Raw genomic sequence first — 19,979 nt, 5'->3', positions numbered from 1 at the left:
TAGCCTCTAAAATCCGGAGAGAGGCATCCTCCAAACCATACTTGCAGCTTCTGGCTGGGCTTTGGATTGCCAAAACGCCCACCATCCTTGTGAAGTCTCCTGGTAATCTCCACAGACAAATAGCACAATGTGTTTGATGGAAGCAGGTGATTTGAGATTTCTAGGCTATTTTTTCTGGATCATGAGTTTTCAGTCACACATCAACCTCTAGGGAAACCTGATGACTTATGGATGCTTGTCCCAACTCAGATCCAAACTTCAAACATTCGTTTTCATCCACGCAAAAGTGATTGACTTACTCATATTTACCATTTTTCTCCTGTTTGCTCTTCTGTTAGACCAAAATAAGCAGAAGTGAGAGCTGCTCACCGCACTGCTTAGGACCCAGTGTGTGGATTTTCAGTACAGCATGAAGCAAAATTGCAGGAACAAAGAGCTTTTAGCATTTGCTTACACCTCATAATGAAAAAGCTCCTTCTCATTCTGCATCTCTGAGTGAGTGAAAATTTAACTCAGTAGCCTCATTTACAAAAAAAAAACCAACCTTGAGCAAAGCTTGTTCTGAGCAAATCCTGCCAGGTTTGGCCTGAAATGAGAAGGGTCTGTGCTGAATAAAGATACAACATGAGCCAGCGCTGGTCCATACTTCATGCCAAACTTGGGTCCTGTTGTTAGCTTTTTCCTTCTAATAATTATTGTTCAGCTGTATTTCTCACATCACTGCTGTACCTATTTATTTGCTATAATGCTATTAATGAAGCACTTCTCTAAGAAGGCTCAAGTCGGCTGCTAAGCAGGAAGAGTGACTTAGGCACAGGTCAGCAGGGATTGACTCAGATACAGCAAATCTTCAGGGGAAGACAACAACTGATTTTTCACGCTTTTAACCAGCAAGTTCCTTTACAAGAGGTAAAAATCATTAGAGAGGATCACAAAATTGTGGGGGACAGGAGGGGAAAAGATTCTTCCTTCTTCCAAACTGCCCCCACTGAACTACGTGGCGGGCAGTAAAGTGCAAGATGGAAAAAAAATCACTTCTTCAGTCAACCACAGGAATATTAATTAATTAATTAAAGCTCATAATTACTCTGACAGCTTTTGCCTTATTTTACAAATGGGAAGAACAAGGCACAAAGTGGCCAAATGATTTGCCTAATCTCCCGCAGTGAGTAAACAGCTGACTCATAAGGAAGAGACGAGCAAATGCCACTCTTACTCAGACCAATGTTTTGGGGTTTTTTTGGATACTGTACTGAACCTCCCAAAATGTCCAGCTGCTTCAAAAGAAGTTGCAAGAAAAAGCAGAAAGCTGTCAGACAGTGGTACGTATTCCTGAATTGTGCTGGGTAGAACCCGGAGTGGCCCATGCTTGGTTCTTAGTTAGATTATTTTTTTGAATTCTTGCTACATAATTCTGTCCCAAATAAAACCCAGAAGTCTAAGCATGTGGTGGCACTCTCCCACCCATAACAAGGCTGTTTAAAAAATGGAAATAGACATTAGATTGGATTTTGTTTGTTGCTTAAATTGAACTTGGAGTCACCACCTTCCGACGACTAATCCCCAGTAAATGTTAAGCAGAATGAACAGCAATGAAAACAACAAAACCTGAAAGGACGGGGAAGGACTTGGAAGGAAATAAAACAAGGACCTGCAAAGCCAAACAGCATTACAAACTGGTACATTTTAAATGAACAACAAGAAAACAGAAGCCACACTGATCAAAGCCTCCCACCTCCTCTCTGTGGTGGATGACACCTTCGCTGGGAGCACACCACCACCTCTAACCCCACACCTGCAAAAGGAATTAATTTCAAAAAGAATACAGACCAAAGCGTACCGTATCAAAACAATTTAGCAACAGACCCCTCCTCCTGCTGTGGTCAGGCAGGAGAAGCAAAGATGCTGCATGGAGTCTAAGATTCAGGGAGGAAAAAAGACAAAATAAAAGCAAAAAAACCCCCAGCTGTTGAAAACTTTAGAAGAAAAAAGTCAAAAGACCTTGAAAGAAAAGAGAATTCAAACAGCTTGGACAACTGGCAGTGGGCTAAGAAACTCCTTTTCAAAAACCACCTGTGCTTTCTTTGACTTTGGGTATCTCTATGTAGTCTAGGTAGATTTTTCACTCAGAGAGGCAGCAATGTATGCCGCACTACAAATAAGTGGTGCAAAGATAACACGCGCTGCTTTTATTTATACATATGTACAACTGTAAGAAAAATGTCAAAATATGTTTTGTAACTGTAGATATGACCTGCCTGAAAATTTGTTTTTCCAAGTAATAGCTTTTCAAAGGGAAACCATCAACACAAAACTCATCTGTCTTTAATGCTTGCGTGCTATTAACAACATCCTAGATCACTAAAATCAAAATGATTCTGCAAGTCTGTCTTACTTGGTGTTTTTTCATTTCACCTCCTTTTAGCAGTTAAATGAAATCTAATCAGCAGTTCCAGAAACTGGAGGAAGTTTAATGTACTGTAGGGAATGTTCAAAGTGAACACATGCTCCATCATTGAGTATTGCACTCAAAGAAGAAGAATTTGTTTAATATTTATACCCCATCCATATTCACATCCATGAGGTCAACTACTTGAGCGTACACCTGTTGGAAAGGGTCGTTCCTTCTCCTATGCCACAGTCGTGCCCTTTCTATTGCTGATTGCTCGTGTTCAGTTCCTGACTTTCCAACAAACTGTCTCTGTGAACTCAGTATTAGCAAAAAAAATTTTCAGTGTTTTGCACCAGCGCAAATAGCTACAGAAAGTAAAGGGCCACCTCTTTTGCCTCAATTCTCTACATACAAAATCAGAGAAAATACACATGAAAAGGGTTTCTTTTATGAAAACTGGGCATACATCATATATATGTTTATCTAACTGCATGGGGACACCACCATTTACAATCCCTTAGGTTCAATAAGTACTATTGATATTATATAATTATCCTAATGAACATATTAATCAACCCTAATAATCATAATTAAAATCGAAATATATTGTAGTTTCTTTTTTTCATTTGCTGCTGTCAGTACTGAATGCAGATTTACAAGCAGAACAGTGTTGAAGAAGTATTCAGCCCCCCTTGGTGAATAGACTTCAGATCCTATTCCTGATTCCCACTAGCAAAAATGAAATCACCATCAGGACCGGTATTGGGGCCAAATTGCTGGCAGGCACAATGAACCACTAATTGCTGGATTCATTAGTAAGACTCATAGTTTGTCCCCATGAGATGCCGAACACTTTCAGCTCCTTTTAAAACCTAGCATCTCAGAAATTAAAATTAACAACTGCAAACTAGTATTTCTGTTATACTGTAGAAACTCAGCATGAATTTGAAGTCAGATCACAAGAATGCCAAAAATCTATTATGTAAAATTAGGCAGATTTTTATCTACCATTTTCCTGTTAATTCTGTAGAACATGCATGCACCCATGCACAATAGATATTCCATGCTGTTTCTCAAGCCTAAACAATTGGTTAAAATAGTTTTTGTAAAGCTGAAAGAAGACAACTGCCTTTAAAAATACCTTTCAAATAGCCCCAGCATCACGCAGTTAAGATTGGCCTATTCTTTTCAGACATAAAACAAATGTCTATTTAAGAACACATCCAAATGCATTTCCATCACTCAGCCAGAACACATTCACCTCCCAGAAGCTAACACTGTAAGAGATGGAAAGAGAGAGGGAGAGAGAGAGGAGACCTTTAGTCCACCTACTGGCTTCACTAAAGGCAATGAATCCAGCCCTAGCTCATTTCAAGTAGGTTCAATTGTGTCAAAGGTTACCCACAAGCTATTTCTTGATGATTTATAGCTGATGTCTACAGATCTCCTTTTATTTTAATGATGACTTCAATACAGACGTTAAGACATTCTTTGTCTTCGCAGAAGTATATGAGAGGGAAGCTGACATCTTAAAAAAAATATTCCAAGAGGCTGATTCGCTATTTCTGAACAGGGCCAGCTCTGGGCAGTTTTTATATCTTATCCAGAAGGGAAAGGGGAGGGAAAAAAACCAACCCTTCACCCTTTTCTCCCATACTAAAGCTGCTATGTTTTTGTGACTTATTCTGGGCACAAATCCTAGAGCACTGACTCAACGTGTATATCACCAGTTAATTATGATCAAGACAAGACACTAGGATACTTGGTAAGCATAAGATAATTTTATCTCTTTGCCAGTAATAACATGTATTTATATAGCATTATTTTGCTCTGTTTGAGCCCAGAGCAATTTACAAAGTGAGTCCCAAATGATACTATCATGGGAATCCTTCCACCCAGCCCTGAACTGTAATCATTTGGGGCTGGAGAACAGCAGCGCAGGAAAAGCAGTAGCAAGACATACTGCATCCATTTGAGATTTAAGATGTCATGCCAGTAAAAACCCCGAGAGTTGTCCAAATGTGAGATTATTTTTAGCCTCAAAATTCACCTGTGTGCGTGCACGTGCGTGAGTGTGCACATCAGGTCTGTGTGTGTGCATGTATGCATGTCTGGCAGCCTTCATCTCTGAAGGTATTTTGAGCACACCAGCCAATCTCCATCAGGTTTGATGAAGTCCTCAAAGGTCCCACAGCATGTGTGTAGAGGGACAATGGGGTAGGGAGGGGAATTCTCTAGGCCTCTCCTCTCAGGACAAGACTCCAGTGCTTACCCACACTTTAACAGACAACAGGCGATCCCCTGGAGAAAGGTATTCTAACATTTCCAGTGAGAGCCCAAATATTGTGACACTTCACCAATGAAACTAGGCTTCACTGGCACTTTTGGAGCATCGCACTCACTTGAAAATGAAGCCAGAGGAGGAAGTGTCTATTCAGTCTGGTCTGCTCTGTTCTGCAGGCCTCTGAGCTTGGGGTAGGCAAAAGGATGGGCCTGTTGTCTTCCTCACCTACTAGCCTCAATAAACTTTAGCTGTTTGGTAGAGCAGTGAATCTCCTCCTCCACCACACTGTTCTGCCTGTGAGCTGCACTTCACTGGGAGGCCTCATTTTGTGTAGAGAAATTGGTATTTCCAAGGCTGTGAGATGAAGAACTGTAAATCCAGACATGAAATGTAGTGGGCAAACAGTCAACGTGACGCCATTTTAACTTCTGGTATCATGAATAAAATGCTACTTGACATACATTTCTCAGCCAAACTGTATGTGCTGAATTTGCCTGACCCCAAATTACGCCTGTGCCTTTTATAGAGAATGCTGAAAGCACAGGCTATCCACACATTTATGAAGAATAATAAGCAAACAGAGATGAATGAATTTGTGCCAGAGTTTTAATTGCAGACTCTATTTTCAGTGGACATCAGAAATTAGGATAGGAGTACCCGGAAAAGGAAAGAAGGTAATTTTAGAGAAGACTAAGAATATTGAAAATAAGAGGTCATTCTGATCTGCAAGCAAAGCAGAAAAAACAACAGATTTTATACTAGATGGACTCAAGATTTACTGAGGCAACCAACAGATAAATTCAAAATATATTAACTTACAGCTGTAACCTGAAGTCTATACAGCTCTTAGCATGGCTAAAGATAAAAATAATCAGTGACCTGGAGTGACTGCAGCCCTGAGAGAGCCACCTTTGGAAAGACAGAAATTCACAAGAACCCAATGCAACAAAAATACTCTCCAGAATTACATACATATGTTTTCTTCCTAATTGTACACTGAATTAAAGCGGCTTTAGTAATTCTGTCACTACATTACTCCCTTTTCCGGTACACTGCTTCATAGTTTTCTCTGGAGCATTTTGGAGACGAATAAATGTACCCCTGAAACTCAACTTTAAGAAGCTTTTTGTGCCAATTTTCCTATGGATATGTCATGTTGGGTTGTGTTTGTCACTATGTAACTCCTGTTGTGTTCTGTTAGCTTGAAATCACGTAACACGATGTGGCTGATTCATGACGTGACATGTCACTGCCTGGCATGTCAGCTGAAAGCCTGTACAAACCCATGTGCTACATCTCCATACACACAGAGCTCTTTGAAATGGCCCCTTATTTTAAACCTACTAGCAGGTGCTGGCACATCCACTCGAAAAAAAAGTTTAAGAAACACTAATAACTTATGAAATACTCATAATACTCTGTTCTTTCCGTAACATCATGACTGGAAATTGAAAAGCCCTTTCTTCAATGTTCCCATTAGAGACAAGGTCTTCCCCTCTACGCACTCTGCATGTCAACTACTGAGCAATCTTTTATCAAAGACTTTTTTCTTAATAATTTTTTTTTTTCCTCCAGAGATCATGGCATTACCTTACCTTCCTTTAAAAGCAGCAGGGAAAAAATTTAGCAACTGAAATGAAACAAACAGAAACTAAACTATTCATTAGTACTAAAAGTAGATATTTGAATTCATCATCTGGCAGCATTAGTGGATAAAGGCACATAGAATCATAGAGTCGTTTAGGTTGGAAAAGACCTTTAAGATCATCAAGTCCAACCATTAACCTAGCACTGCGAAGTCCATCATGATCGCAATCGAAGTTTTGTACTGGTTTCATGTATTAAATCCTGTCAAATTATATCAAACCCCAAAATAGTTTGTTGGATCAGCTTGCCTGCCTCTGATGTTCTTTGGATGCTCTCAAATGTTCTCTCTGGTTACTACTGAAGCACTTCTACTGGGAAATACTGTAGTAAAAAGTCGAATTCTGCTGAGAAATATTTATGCCTTAGCAGAATTGCCAACATGAAGTCTTCTGTGATTAAAATAGTAACTCATAGATTCATTTTGTTAGCTGCTTTCTAAGCCTTTGAGATACATTTATACCAATCTATAAGTTTCAGCCACGGCAGCCTGAAGCTTTTTGTTTAAATAAGATTGTCACATATTCACATGACTCCAGGAGCTAGGAATTTAAGGATGTTATCTATTATAAAATCGAAAGATGCAGCCACGCTGCTTTCAAAGAAGTATATACACAAAAGTGATGATTTCCACATAATTTCCCTGAAACCCTCTTTTGCACCAGTTCATTTTACACTAAACACACTGTATTCTGTACAACAAACGCGTAGTTCTGCGAAACTGCAGTTGAGATACTTGCCAAGCACTTCATATAACTCTAGAGTTAATACTAACCTATAAGAAACTGTCTCTTTGAATTTGAAAATAAAATAGATTTCTTCTCTATTCCACTCCTAAGTGCTGCTTCTCCTCAGCTATACACAGCTATCAGGGATTACAGATTAAAATATTTCAGATTAAAACATTTGTAGAGCTCCCTTGTTAAGTTATAATCATGCAGCTGTTGATACATGAATACTTACTGCAAGATATATTTGTTTGATGCTTAGTTTGAATTGCTTGCCTGAATGTCTCAAGAAGAGCTAATTTCAAATCTAGCATGTAACATGGAAGCAAACCATCCTTCTGCAGGCAAAGCAAGCAGTTTCTGGAAGCTGCTAAGCGGATCACATTGGAATTTTATTCAAACACCTCAGAAATTTACTTTCTGTGTTGAAAAGTTCTACATTTGGTAAAAGATGGCTCCATTGCTGTCCAGTAGACAGCCCTGCCAAGAAAGTCTATGCACGTCACTTTTGATTATTAACATATGCCACAAAATACCCAAACACTTAAGCTGAAGCTGCAAAAGAGAAGATTTAATTCCTGAAGTGAAGTACCTGGCTCCCTTCTAGAAGAATCTGGTAGAATGAGAGTCCTCTACTCCATGTCAAGCTGTCTGCTAATCCACAAAATAGGTACATGGCTACAGGACTACTATTTTGCACAAGCCTGTGCTTCTGGAATAAACACATTCCTTGATTTAGAGAGTCTAATGGCCTGGAGTCTAAAAAATAAATCTCTGGTATAAAGGATGACCTTTACTTTACAGGAATTTCATATTATGAAGGAAACTAAAAATTAACCTGATATTGGCATAACTGGCTGGTTTATTATCTATATTTAACTTAGATCTAATATTGGTCCTTCACCTTTGCAGTGCTGTGAGATTTGGCAGCCCTCAGTGAAAAATGCTATGTCCCAAGCTGGACTTATAAATAAATTTCTCCTCATGGTTGGTTCCCCTTCCTCAGCAGAAAGATTAAGTATTTTCCGACTCTCCCCACAGAGCAAGCCCACTCAAATGTGAGGATTATCAACAAAAAGCACTGTAACTTGAAAAATCTATTTTTTCTCCATTTCATTATGCAGCTACAGATTCCATGCTCTCCTTGTACTACTGTTCTTAGGGCTGCATGGCCAACTGGCAACATCAGCTCAACAGTTATCTTAGTGGCATTCAAAAACCTTGACTTTGTGATACCGTTTGCTTGTTTGGGACCCTTCCTCTACTTCTTCTTGCAAAATGCTGCTCTTTCTCATTCAAGCTCTTTGTTCCAAGTGAAACTAGGTGGGCAGTTCTATCAAAAAGATGCTGCAGAAGTCAATGCTTAGGTATTTCTAAGTAACGGAGTAAGATGCAGAGCAGAAACAAAAATTCTGGTACCAGCACTCCTGAAAATGGAGGGATTCTGTAAGTGAACCTGGCTTTATAGCTCCCTCCTGGAAGTAATCATAGAATCACAGAATGGTTAGAGTTGGAAGGGACCTCAAAGATCATCGAGTTCCAACCCCCCTGCCCTGGGCAGGGACACCTCCCACCAGACCAGGTTGCTCCAAGCCCCATCCAGCCTGGCCTTGAACCCCTCCAGGAATGGGGCAGCCACAACTTCCCTGGGCAACCTGTTCCAGTGTCTCACCACCCTCACAGAAAGAATGGCTACCTGAGATCTAATCTAAATCTCCCCTCTTTCACTTTAAAACCATTACCTCTTGTTCGATGGCTGCACTCCCTGATAAAGAGTGTCTCCCCATCTCTCCTGTAGGCCCTCTTCAGATACCAGAATGCTGCTATAAGGTCTCCCCAGAGCTCTCTCTTCTTCAGGTTGAACGACCTCGATTAATAGTGTCTGGTGTAATAACTTGGTTCTCAGTATGAAGGTAATGCTGTGGATCATTTAACCAAAAAGAATGAAGACTACCCACTGCCCACACCACCAAACTTTGCCACTTAGGAAAAAGTGGGTGTTTTATTTATTTGTACCAGGTAAGGAGGGCTCTGGTGGCAAGAAACACTAGTGAACTAGTAAGAAGCACATACTGCATGTTTGTCAAAACCACTTTGCTTTACATCTCTGTTGTTCCCTGTCTCATTTCTGAAGACCTCTCTTCCAGAAATGCAGTGGTCTTGCTCAATGTGTGCATCTCGCTTTTGTTTTGTGACCAGATTTCAGGGAGGTTTTTTTCCCCTCTTTTACTTTTTGTTATGTTTTCTTCTGAGTTTTCATTATAAAAAGTGCCGACTGAGCCGAACAAGGGCTGACTGGCTGGCAACTCTGCTTGAGAGACAGGCTCCTGCCAGAGAGACATGGTATCAGGAAACAGAGCTGTGGAGAGTTAATCTGAAAAAGCATCCTAGGAGCCCCTCCATGTATCTAATTTATTTTTAGGTGGGAGGCAGGCAGAATGCTGTGCAAGTCCCTGTTACTGCTGCTTTTTAGATATTGCTGTTAACATTGGTTTTATTGTTCAGAACACATTCTCTATTTCAGAAAAGCATCTTGAGAAGTTCCATTAGTACACGTCACTTCATTGTGCTCCAGCAAATGCTTTAAAAAGGCATTGTCTAAATGCCTGGACATCATGTATAGGAAGAAGAGCAAAGAAGAGGAAAATAGTTTCAAAGATTCTGTCACCAACTCCACAGTTTGCTTTTTGGGATTAAAAGCATGGGCAGCAAAGGAAGAAGGCTTCCAGGTAAAGAGATAATTAGCTACAAGGTCTCCATTCAAAATGGACAGGGATGCTAAAGAAGTAGCGTAGCACCAAGTCGCATAGCACAGATAAGGCAGACGAGGTCTCAGCCTACAGCTACTGTGGATGCAGTACATCACTGCATCCACACTACAAACTTCTCAATTATCTTACAGTTATTTCTCACCTGCTTGATGCACTGACAGGGGGACTAGGAAATACAAGCACTGAAAAATGTTTTGAATTTACCCATTTAGAATATTCTAGTGCAAACTGTTATTCTGGTGCTGAAATGCTTAATAGATTAATTTACGAGGATTTTTTAAAATCAGTGGCATATAAGGAATCATGTCCAGTCTGGAAATTCTCAAAAATAGAAGAGCCTTGCAAATCTTGGAGATAAGCCTTCTATAAACACTGCCCTGACGCTCTAGCAGGGATGGTGCTTCTTACAGCACTTTATGTGAATTTAATGAGAACTCCTGTTCTTCACTTTAAAATATGTCAGTACTCTCTTTAATGAAAATAAGGATGCCTTAATTTCCTGCTGCTTGGATAGGCATTCAGCAGCTGCTGAGCTCTTCAGCCAATAAAGAGGACAGTAATCACCATTAGTATATGAGGCCTAACATGTGCAATGGGTTAGCTTCAGACAGGTTCCTCTTCTGTGCTCTTCAGGTGAAAGAATTTAGCCCCATCTAACACAAGCAGTCACATCCTTTGATCACCTGAACACAGCCACTATCAGTTGTCTTTATCACACAGCTGTCCCCTTCATAGCTGAAGTACTTCACACTGCTGCACAAACCAGTTAGCTCCTGTTTCCAAAAATATTTGATATCACTAAATCAAAAGAAGTGTTATGAAGAGGAAACACCAATATCCTTCTGTATTTGAACAGCAATGTGTCTATCATCTCTAGAGCTGAAATCAAATACTTTCCTTTAACGTGTTCAAAAATGGGTACAAGGAATCTGTACGTCTACTTAGCTGCTCCTAGGCTTCTGTGATAGTCATAGCTTGATGTGGCAAGCAAGCTGATGCAGCTATATACATAATGGAGCTTAGTGTTTTTCCCAAGATCTCCCCGGGATAAATTTTCACATTCTGAGCTACCATACAAAAGGGAGAAACGAGGGAAAGGGGGACAAACATACATGAGTTAATAGGGCTGCTTAAGGTAGTCACCTAAAATGAAGTTCAAGTCAACAATTTGCCCAAAATAGAATCAGAAAAATCATGTTGATGAGTTTTCTTATTACAGGCCATTTTAGGGTCTTTTTCTTTCTCCTTCCTTGAGATGGTTTTCTTCCTTTTTCCATCACGTATTTATCCTGAGTCAAGAAAGTTTTCCTACTGAAACTGGGAAGTATACTCCCATCACCAGTTTTGACTGGGACAGGAAAACGCCCACCCAGCTCTCCATAGCAAGTAGTTTACTTATTTTTCCTAGTAACATAGCCTGTGGTGTGTCTGAATTAAAATGCCCATTTCCAAAGATTCTTATTCTTTATTTTGTTCCAGGTATCGGATGTACTTGGTAAGAAAGTCAACGGTGACTCAGTTGCTAGTTTCATATCCAGGCTTACCTTGCCTGGGCGAGAATGGAGCAAGAACCCTGTCGATGCCTTTCTATCCTTCATAGACTATAAACAGGATGCAAGGCACAGCTGGTGCATGTGGCAGCCACTGTAGCATCAGCAGCAGATATTCCTCAAAAATGGAAGAAGCTTCCCTGGAGAGCCTCTGGCCATTTTACGGTCAATCTGTGCTGTGGTAGAGAGGCAAACTCTCTACCACAGTCTTTCAAAGGTGATTCTATTGCTCACTATAGGCAACAGGAAAAATTTCCAATCCAACATTTACTTTGGTGATCAGAGGATCAGGTAACATGAAAATAAAGTACCATCTTTCAGTTAAGGATTCACACTGATACTTGTCTGGATACTGCAGTTGAGGAGAATCTGATTGTGTATATCCAACTGCTTAGTGCTGTTTCTGGCTTGTCTGAAACACATTTCCTTTCCTTGTCACAACTCCCAGGTGCTACCGCTGAGCAAATAGTGACACCACTGCCAGAAGTATTTGAAAAGAACAAAAAAATTGATTTGGACAATCTGTGTGCTGTTGCCATTGATGGAGACACAACTGTGAGTAGGGTTAGGGCTGAGGTCATAACAAGGTTAAAAGAAAAGCACCCAGGAATTCTCTCCTGTCACATCTCACACTGAATTGCTCCTGTTTTTCAGCAGATGCTACAGACAATGCACTGCGCTCCATTAAATGCGGGGAATCATTTAGCTACATTTACAAGCTACATTGAAAATTCGGTCCAGAATTACTGTACTTGAAAGGTTACAAGGAAAGGGCTAGGATAGTGCATCACGCAGGCACTGGATGCTATATTTATATGTGCAACATAAAAAGGAAGGAACAAAGGCAGGAATGAACAGGGCCCTGGCTGTTTACAGGTGAGGGTGATGTTGCTGTCCTTATTCAAGAGCATAATGCACCTCATTATAGTCAGCATAGACTGTAGCTCTCAGGTGAGAATCCTGCTAGCACGGTAAAGGTCACTGTTCAGCTAAACATATTCCCTATAACATTGGGGGTTTTTTTATCTCCTGCACAGCCCCGTACAAGCAAGAGGCTTGAAGTTAATCAGAAGATGGACTGGTAGGTTATTCTGCCTAGTTCTTTCCTGCACCTGTGCCTGTTCTCTTCTAGTCGGAAGCCCGTAACCACCTTGAACACCCAACAGAGCAGCACGCAAGCCTTTACACGATCAAAGGCAAAAATGTGCTTAAGACAGACTTTGGAAATCCAGCACAATTTGGCAAACTTCGAAGATAGTTGCCTTTCAAATGGGTTGTGGAGGAGGCCTTGGTAAATTTGAATGGTATGATTAGCATACCGGCTGTTTTTAAAACTGCTCAAGAAGAAGCTGTGTTAAAATCCATTTCCGCAAGACACACGCATTTGCTTTTGGACAGGCTCCACTAGCTCTGTTTCTTAAATCAATTTTTCTGGCACAGATTTCTTCTTGGAAGAATGTACGACACCAGCTCAGTTTCCTAACCAAAACTTGACAGAATGTGTGCAGCACAGCATAATGGCATCTTTACTCCATGGCTTCCTAAAAGTTACAGTACAGAAACCTAGGAAGTGAATTTTGACTATTTCAGGTCACATCTGCTGACAGGCGAGCGAGGCAGCGGAAGATGCCAGGGTAGTCTGCCCAGCACAATGTTCAAACACTGGTGAGGTCCACTGATAAAAGGTTTGCCAAAACGGGAGTTGCCAAGGTCTTAGAGGAGTTTCAGGGATGTGTTCAAGTCTTACTAGATTTAAAGGATGATCCTTGGCAAACTCCCCCTGATGCTTCTCAGCATTTCTAGAGCCAACAGTTGTTCCATCTGCTGCTGAGGCCGACTTTGAAGAATCCTTGCAAAGAGCAGCACGCTAACTTTAACACTATACAAGAGGGAAAAAAACCACAGCTTTTCAGAAGTGACCTAGATGTTTGCCAGTAGCTTGACACACTCTCAGGTAAGGCTGTCTCCTTGTCTTCAAACACTTGAGCGTATTACCAAAGCCGCGCCAGTGTAAACTGTGGGCTGAAAATAGAGATTCAGCAAACAGCATCTATTGAAAGCTTGTCTAAGGCATTAACTGTTCATCTGTGGAGGTTTGACGTACAGCGACAGCGAGAAAGACCACCGCAAACTAACTTAAAGAACCAAGTTGCTGCTGCTAGGGCTTAAAAAAATATATTAAAAAATGGCTGCAAAACTCAGACAGATACACCCTGACAATAGCTAAAAAAATAATAAATTAAAAATACAAATAAAAAATCAGCAAGCACAATAAACTTTTGGCTCTGTTGAACACAAACAAGCTTGGAAAAACCAAAGGAAGGTTCCACACAGACACAAACGAAGGTGTTTAGTTTCAACACATAAGCTTCAGTTTCTGCCACTGTGATGGATTTGCCAGTGTGTTTTCTGAGCCAGGCCACCGCGCTATTGTGTAAGCTTTATTCTAATTACTGTAGGCTCTTTAAAGGTTTCTTTATCATTTAGTATTATAAATAATTGTGCTTCCAGGCTGGAGTTCAAAGCTCAGTATAGCATTCGCACAACACCACAGGCAGGTCAGGTGACCTTTCTCCAATTCTCCTCTCTCTGGTGCTGAGGACAGACAAAGTGATATGTCTGTCATACGCCATTACCATTAGAACAGAATCTTGTTCTTTTATTACAACTGAACTCCGCCGGATTTCTCAGCAGGAATGCTAAGTGAAATCAATGTCTTGGATTTCCAGGCTGAGCTTGGAGGTCACAGCCACTCTATCATTTCTCAGCATTATCCTTTCTCGTTCCCTCGCTCTCTCTCTGAGCCTCCAACTGGCACACAGCAGATTGAAAACAGCATGCATCACAGGGCTCATGCTGCACAATTTTACAGCCTTTTGGAGCCCCCTTCCTTTCCTTGTGGCCCACTTTTTCTTTTTTCTTTTTTTTCTTTTTTTTCCCGAATTTGCAAGTAACTTTTGTTTGTGTCCTACAGAACTGCAAGCCAAAGGCACTGGAACACCTACTAATATGAAAAGGCAATAAAACACAAGGAAGAACAGAGTCAATCTTGACAGCTGCCAGTAAGACAGCTATGCTTGATGGTACCGGTAGATATGGCAGGCCTTCTAATACCACAACTGCCACAAAATAAATACTGTGTCCCCTTAAAGCTCATCAGACATTTTGCTTGTGCACCAGAGATCCAAAAACAACACCGGGATTTTAAGTGTAGTGGATCAAGCAAGCTGCTAGTCACACACAAACACCCCTTGTAAAATGCACAAAAATCTCTTGTTAACCATAGACATGACTTTTTAGAAAAAACCCTGAAAAACTATAATCGGACACTGACTGGTTTTGTGACTCCTCGCCCTACAGTGTATAAAAGAAGAGGCCAAGCCAAGGATAAATTTGGGGAAGTCAGAAAGTCTACACTGAGGAGAGAAGAAAGAAAACGTAGATCCAGAGCTTGATTCATTAACACAACAGCTACTGGTTCCACACCATCTATTTTATTCTTTGAACACATATCTCACTGAGCTGACAATGGTATTATTTATTTGTCTGGTTATTTTTAATCTGTGCTGCTTTACTGTTAGGGTGAAAACAAGACACTACTGTCAATTCAAGGAATCTTTTCTGACACAATAAAGGACATGGACAGCATGCTAGAGGACACTAACAAAAAGAAAGGACACATTTTTATCAAGCTCTTGCTGTCACCTAAATGGGAGTGCTTTTTCCCAATATTCCTTAGCTAAATTCTTTCTAGTTGTTTTGCAACACCTAAGATGTACCATTCAGTTTTGACCCCTTAGGTTTTGCTCAGCTGTGGCATACGCTGAGCTCATTTTCTTCCACTGGACATGCTCTATATCTTTTTTCTAGGTATAACTAGTCCACACTTGCAGTGTTATACAGATGTGACTGCGAGCTGCTAACTTGACCTCTTAAATGAGAAAGGAGCTAATTGCCCAGCTATGACCAAGATTACTCATCAGAGCCCCACCGATTGATGGACAGATACCGGCCCTGTTCTATAACACAACCAATGTTGCTCCTCCACAAACTCCCACTGAACCCCAGGACAGGATCTGGCAGCAGATGAGACGTCCCACCGCTTCCCATGTCTTGTTGACACAGTGCTAACCTGACTCCGGTTTAGCCTTCTGAAACAACAGTGGTGTGCTGGAATGGGAGCAGGTCACCTTAGCCTGCTACCTGTTACTGAAGATGGAAGAAACAGCAGTGGGATAGATAGGATGCTGCAAGGAAAATCATGGGATCTCAGCTGAGGTGGTGACTGTTACTGATGTCACGTATGAATGATTGTTTGGTGTCACTGTGCTGGGGTCCTCCCATCAGAAAACCAGCACTACAAATATTCTCCTGTTTGAGGAAGCCATCCTGAGATGGCAGCAACCGAGAGGCACACAGACACCCTTCAGAAAAAAACCCAACAGACACACGGCAATACCCCCGTTGTCAGAAACACAAGGCTGCAGGGCCTGGTACGGTACCTTGCTTTTGGGTGGAGGGCTGTTTGTGCTCTTGTCTGTGTGGATGCTGGTAGGGGATACAGCAGCACCAAGGTTACCCTGGGGTATGCCAGGTATCTTGCCTCCCGGAGACACTTGCATGGCAGCAAGTTGGGCAGCATACAACTGCTGTAAAAACAAACAAACAAACAAACAAACAAACAAAAAAGGGGCGGGGGGGTGGAGGGAGGAGAGAGGAGAGACATCATCAATAAATAAGTCATTTTCCCCAAAATTCTCCTACTACAGATGATGTATTTTCCTTCTGATGGGTATTTTTTATTTAGCATGCTCTTGTGTCATCTCAACTTTTGTGACTCATTCCTCAGGGGACGAATGACAGATGTCACCATGAGAAATATTCCAGCTTCCCTGTGCGTCCAGGGATTCAAAACAAAGAAGAAAAGCTAATCTTCATGGTTTGCCCCGAGCCACTGGGCAACCTTTCCTTTCCTGAGATGACTTAGGCATAATACCAATAATATGCATTGACCCCTGTGGAATTCACATGTTTGTTGCGACGGTCTCTGTGCTACCGTTTGATGTTTCTTCATCTTACTTGCTATGTTTGCATGGGCTGTAAGTTGTCTGGGACAGGGTATGCCAAAACTTTGTTTAGCAGTTATTTTGAGAGTCCACTCTCAGTTGGATCCTGGGGAACTGCTACAGTCAATGTAAATACATACATATCGATGGGAATGCTATGTCCATTAGCACCCAGAAGCCCCAATCAGGACTAAGAACCCTTTCTGTGATAGATTCAAAGCAGATACACAGTGGGAATGTTTCTCTCTTCAAAACTAAACCAGCAAGGCACTTTAAACACATATTTGATTATTAGCATGTGAATACTTATAATCATAGTCAGCTGTTTAAAATTAAGCCCTACACTAAGAGTCTAATTGACAGAGGTCAAAAGCAGAGAGAAGACAGGGAAACTGGCAGTGCCTGGAAGCTCCCCTGACCTCCGAATAAAAGTGGAGAATATAAAGATGGGGGGCAGGAGAAACATCAAGTGTCGCTGCTTTGTGAATACAAAGGGATTTGGGTGAAACCAAGTGCTTGAGACAGCAGGTAATGCAGTAACAGAGGCTTTCCCTCCTCGGTCACAGCATCAGTTTCAAAGACTCATGCTAGGTATTATTTGTGCTGTGCAGTACATGTGTAACGTGTAGCACTAAACGGTGGTGCTCTCTGCCTGCAGGTGCTGACAGAGCTTCTGAGATGCAATGCGACAAGGGATAACATGCAGGAACATGGAAGTGGATGTGAGAAAACAAGGGGGCTTCAATACAACTAGCCTAAGAAAGCCTTGTTAGCGGTGCTTAGTTCTTTTGCTGCTGGGTTTTATTTAATTGTCTGTGCTGATAAAAGAACAAAGGTCAGATTGGAGGGCACAAAGAAATGCTAACCCAAACCGGCAAGTTTGAAAGAGGAAAATGAGGATTCATTACAGGGGTATTCCATATGGAGCTGTGCAAAAGGTAGAGAGAAGACTGCTAATTTGAGTTCGGAGTACATGAGCCTTGTAGCAAACACGTAACTTGATCAAATGGGCAAGATTTACTGCTCTGAGTCTTGGACAACCCTGGACGTTGTCCCATAGTTTCCCGTACAAACTCTTCCCTTCACTGGTGCACAATCCCAGCCCTTTCTCTTAATTAAAAGTAACTCATTTCTGCTTTTTCAGGTGTAATCAGGCACCAAGTTCTTAGTTATCTCTTCTTCACTCTTTCTATTCTTTTCAGACTTCCTATTCTTCTCAGTTTTGAATCCTTTTTATTTCTTTTCTCTACTTTGATCACTGCTTGTTCCTTATTTTTCTGTACTTCTTAATCACCTCTTATCCATCCCTTTCTGTTTAGTCTCTCTCTCTTTCCCTATCATCCATTCATTCATCCACCCTCTCCTTGCCTCTTCCTCAAATTTACTTATTCATTTATTCTATGTGTTACCCCCAGCAAGTCTGAGCCAAATAGATGCAAATCAACTACAGATAAAAGTAATCAAAAACAATCCAGCCACAAATCAGCCACAGATTCAAATGCATGTATTTATCAGTTGAAGTTCATATCCATTCATTCTTTCAAAAGAAGACTGAATCCAGCGGGGAGAAAGAAACAAGGGTCTGTGTGAACCCGGGAAGAACTGCAGCAGGCAGTTCAAGGAAAACCAAGCCAGCTTTATGTATGAATTAATATAACACAAGGGCAACAGTTGTCTAAGAAATAGGATACGTGGTTACAGAACACCTCGAACATAATCAGACTCTGACAGAGCAGACCTAGGGAAAGTTTTTCCTTTTCTTTCGCTCCCTATTGGAAAAAAAAACCAAAACCAACCAACCAAAAAAAAAAAACAACAACAAAAAGACAAAACAAATTGTGGGAACCATGGGAAAAATACAAAAGAAAGTCAAATGGCCATTAAGCAGGAAAGGTTCAAGCTTGCTGCTAATCTATAGATTAGATATCAGAGAATATGTCTAGCCCACAAGTAAAGGTAAGAATAACAAAGTCAGTTTGGACACTTAGCAGTCCTGAACCAACTGGAGATCACTGACAGGCCATATGGGGACCAATGTGTTGAGGACTGAGCCTGCTGGAAATTTCTGTGTGAGCCTTTGGGGAAGACTTTTCAAACAGAATCCTTATCCTGACAAGAGCGGTAAATCTCTGTCTCAAACATAGCTCTCAACCTTCTGTTGAGGTCCAAAGAGTGAATCACAAGAACTAAACTGTATGAAATACACTCACGACACGTGTGTCCAAGAATCTGTACCATCTTACACCTGTTCAGTGGTCACTGAAAAATGTGTTAGAAGCTATGGTTCCTCCTTACACGACAGTTATCTACCACCCTTTTGCCAACGCATGCAAAGCAGACAATGTCTAAATAAGCACAGGGAATGAATTTCCTTATGCCAGAGTCCAGGAAAAAGTCGTATTTTTAGGTGATAAATGATAGAATCATAGAATCATCTAGGTTGGAAGGGACCTTCAAGATCCTCTAGTCCAGCCATCAACCTAACTCTGACAAAAAGACCCAAACTAAGCCATGTCACTAAGCACTATGTCAACCCGTCTTTTGAACACCTCCAGGGATGGTGCCTCAACCACTTCCCTGGGCAGCCCATTCCAAGGCTTGATAACCCTTTCAGTGAAAAAATTTTTCCTAATATCCAATCTGAACCTCCCCTGGCACAACTTGAGGCCATTTCCTCTCGTCCTGTCGCCTGTGACTTGGAAGAAGAGACCGACCCCCCCTGGCTACACCCTCCTTTCAGGGAGTTGTAGAGAGCAAAAAGGTCTCCCCTCAGCCTCCTTTTCTCCAGGCTGAACACCCCCAGCTCCCTCAGCCTCTCCTCATAAGACTTGTGCTCCAGACCCCTCACCAGCTCCGTTGCCCTTCTCTGGACCCGGAATGGAATATATGGAATCTCAAATGCATGCCTTACTTTCAGTTCAGGGACAGATACACCTCAAGAGAGTGAAGCACTCAGTATAGTGTGGAGTAATCTAGAAGGAGGGGTGGAAGGAAACCTATAAAGCTTTCATTCATGCTTTGTACAAACTTACGTCCTCCTCCTATCAGATTCAACATATCACCTCTATGTAATTTATTTTGAGAATTAAAAACAAACATTAAGTAAAAATTTTATAAGAGGTCCCTTGTTAGGGTACCATCTTAAAAAGTCCTTTCCTGCAACACAAAGCAGCTATTCTACTGAAAAGCAACATCAGGTCCAGCTCTAAAGTGAAAAATATGTAGCTTCTGAAATTACAAGGGTCTGAATCCTATTTAACCACTAAGATATCCGAATATATCCTATATTTGTCCTCCCCCTCCCCCCCATTTAAAAAAATGGACAGAAATATACAACATGCATCACATTTCTTGGACTGTCAATATTTTTGAGCTTTGACATTATTGAACTTGTCTATTCATGTTTAGTTGTTTTAGGACACGATGACCTTTAGCTCGTACCCAAGGAAAGGGCAATGGTGTGACCAAGTGCTGTGAATCAAGACAGCTAAATGACAACAATTTATGCATTAATTTTATAGACAAATTGAATTAAAACAAAAGA

At 41.2% G+C, this 19,979-nt stretch overlaps 1 protein-coding gene across 5 annotated transcripts in view; it reads right to left on the bottom strand.

Moving 5' to 3' along the window:
• SOX5 (SRY-box 5) overlaps positions 1-19,979 on the bottom strand; it is a 673,706-nt gene that overhangs the window by 47,123 nt on the left and 606,604 nt on the right. For all 5 annotated transcript variants that reach the window (XM_014959575.1, XM_014959577.1, XM_014959574.1 and 2 more), the window contains one exon: positions 15,872-16,018. In XM_014959575.1, coding sequence (XP_014815061.1) covers positions 15,872-16,018 — 147 coding nt within the window. The remainder of the gene's footprint in view (positions 1-15,871; positions 16,019-19,979) is intronic.

This window comes from Calidris pugnax, unplaced genomic scaffold, assembly GCF_001431845.1.
Source record: "Calidris pugnax isolate Ruff unplaced genomic scaffold, ASM143184v1 scaffold316, whole genome shotgun sequence".
Lineage (NCBI taxonomy): Eukaryota > Metazoa > Chordata > Aves > Charadriiformes > Scolopacidae > Calidris > Calidris pugnax.
The sequence above is the reverse complement of the archived record's forward strand: the minus strand, read 5'-3'. Positions and strand labels throughout refer to the sequence as shown.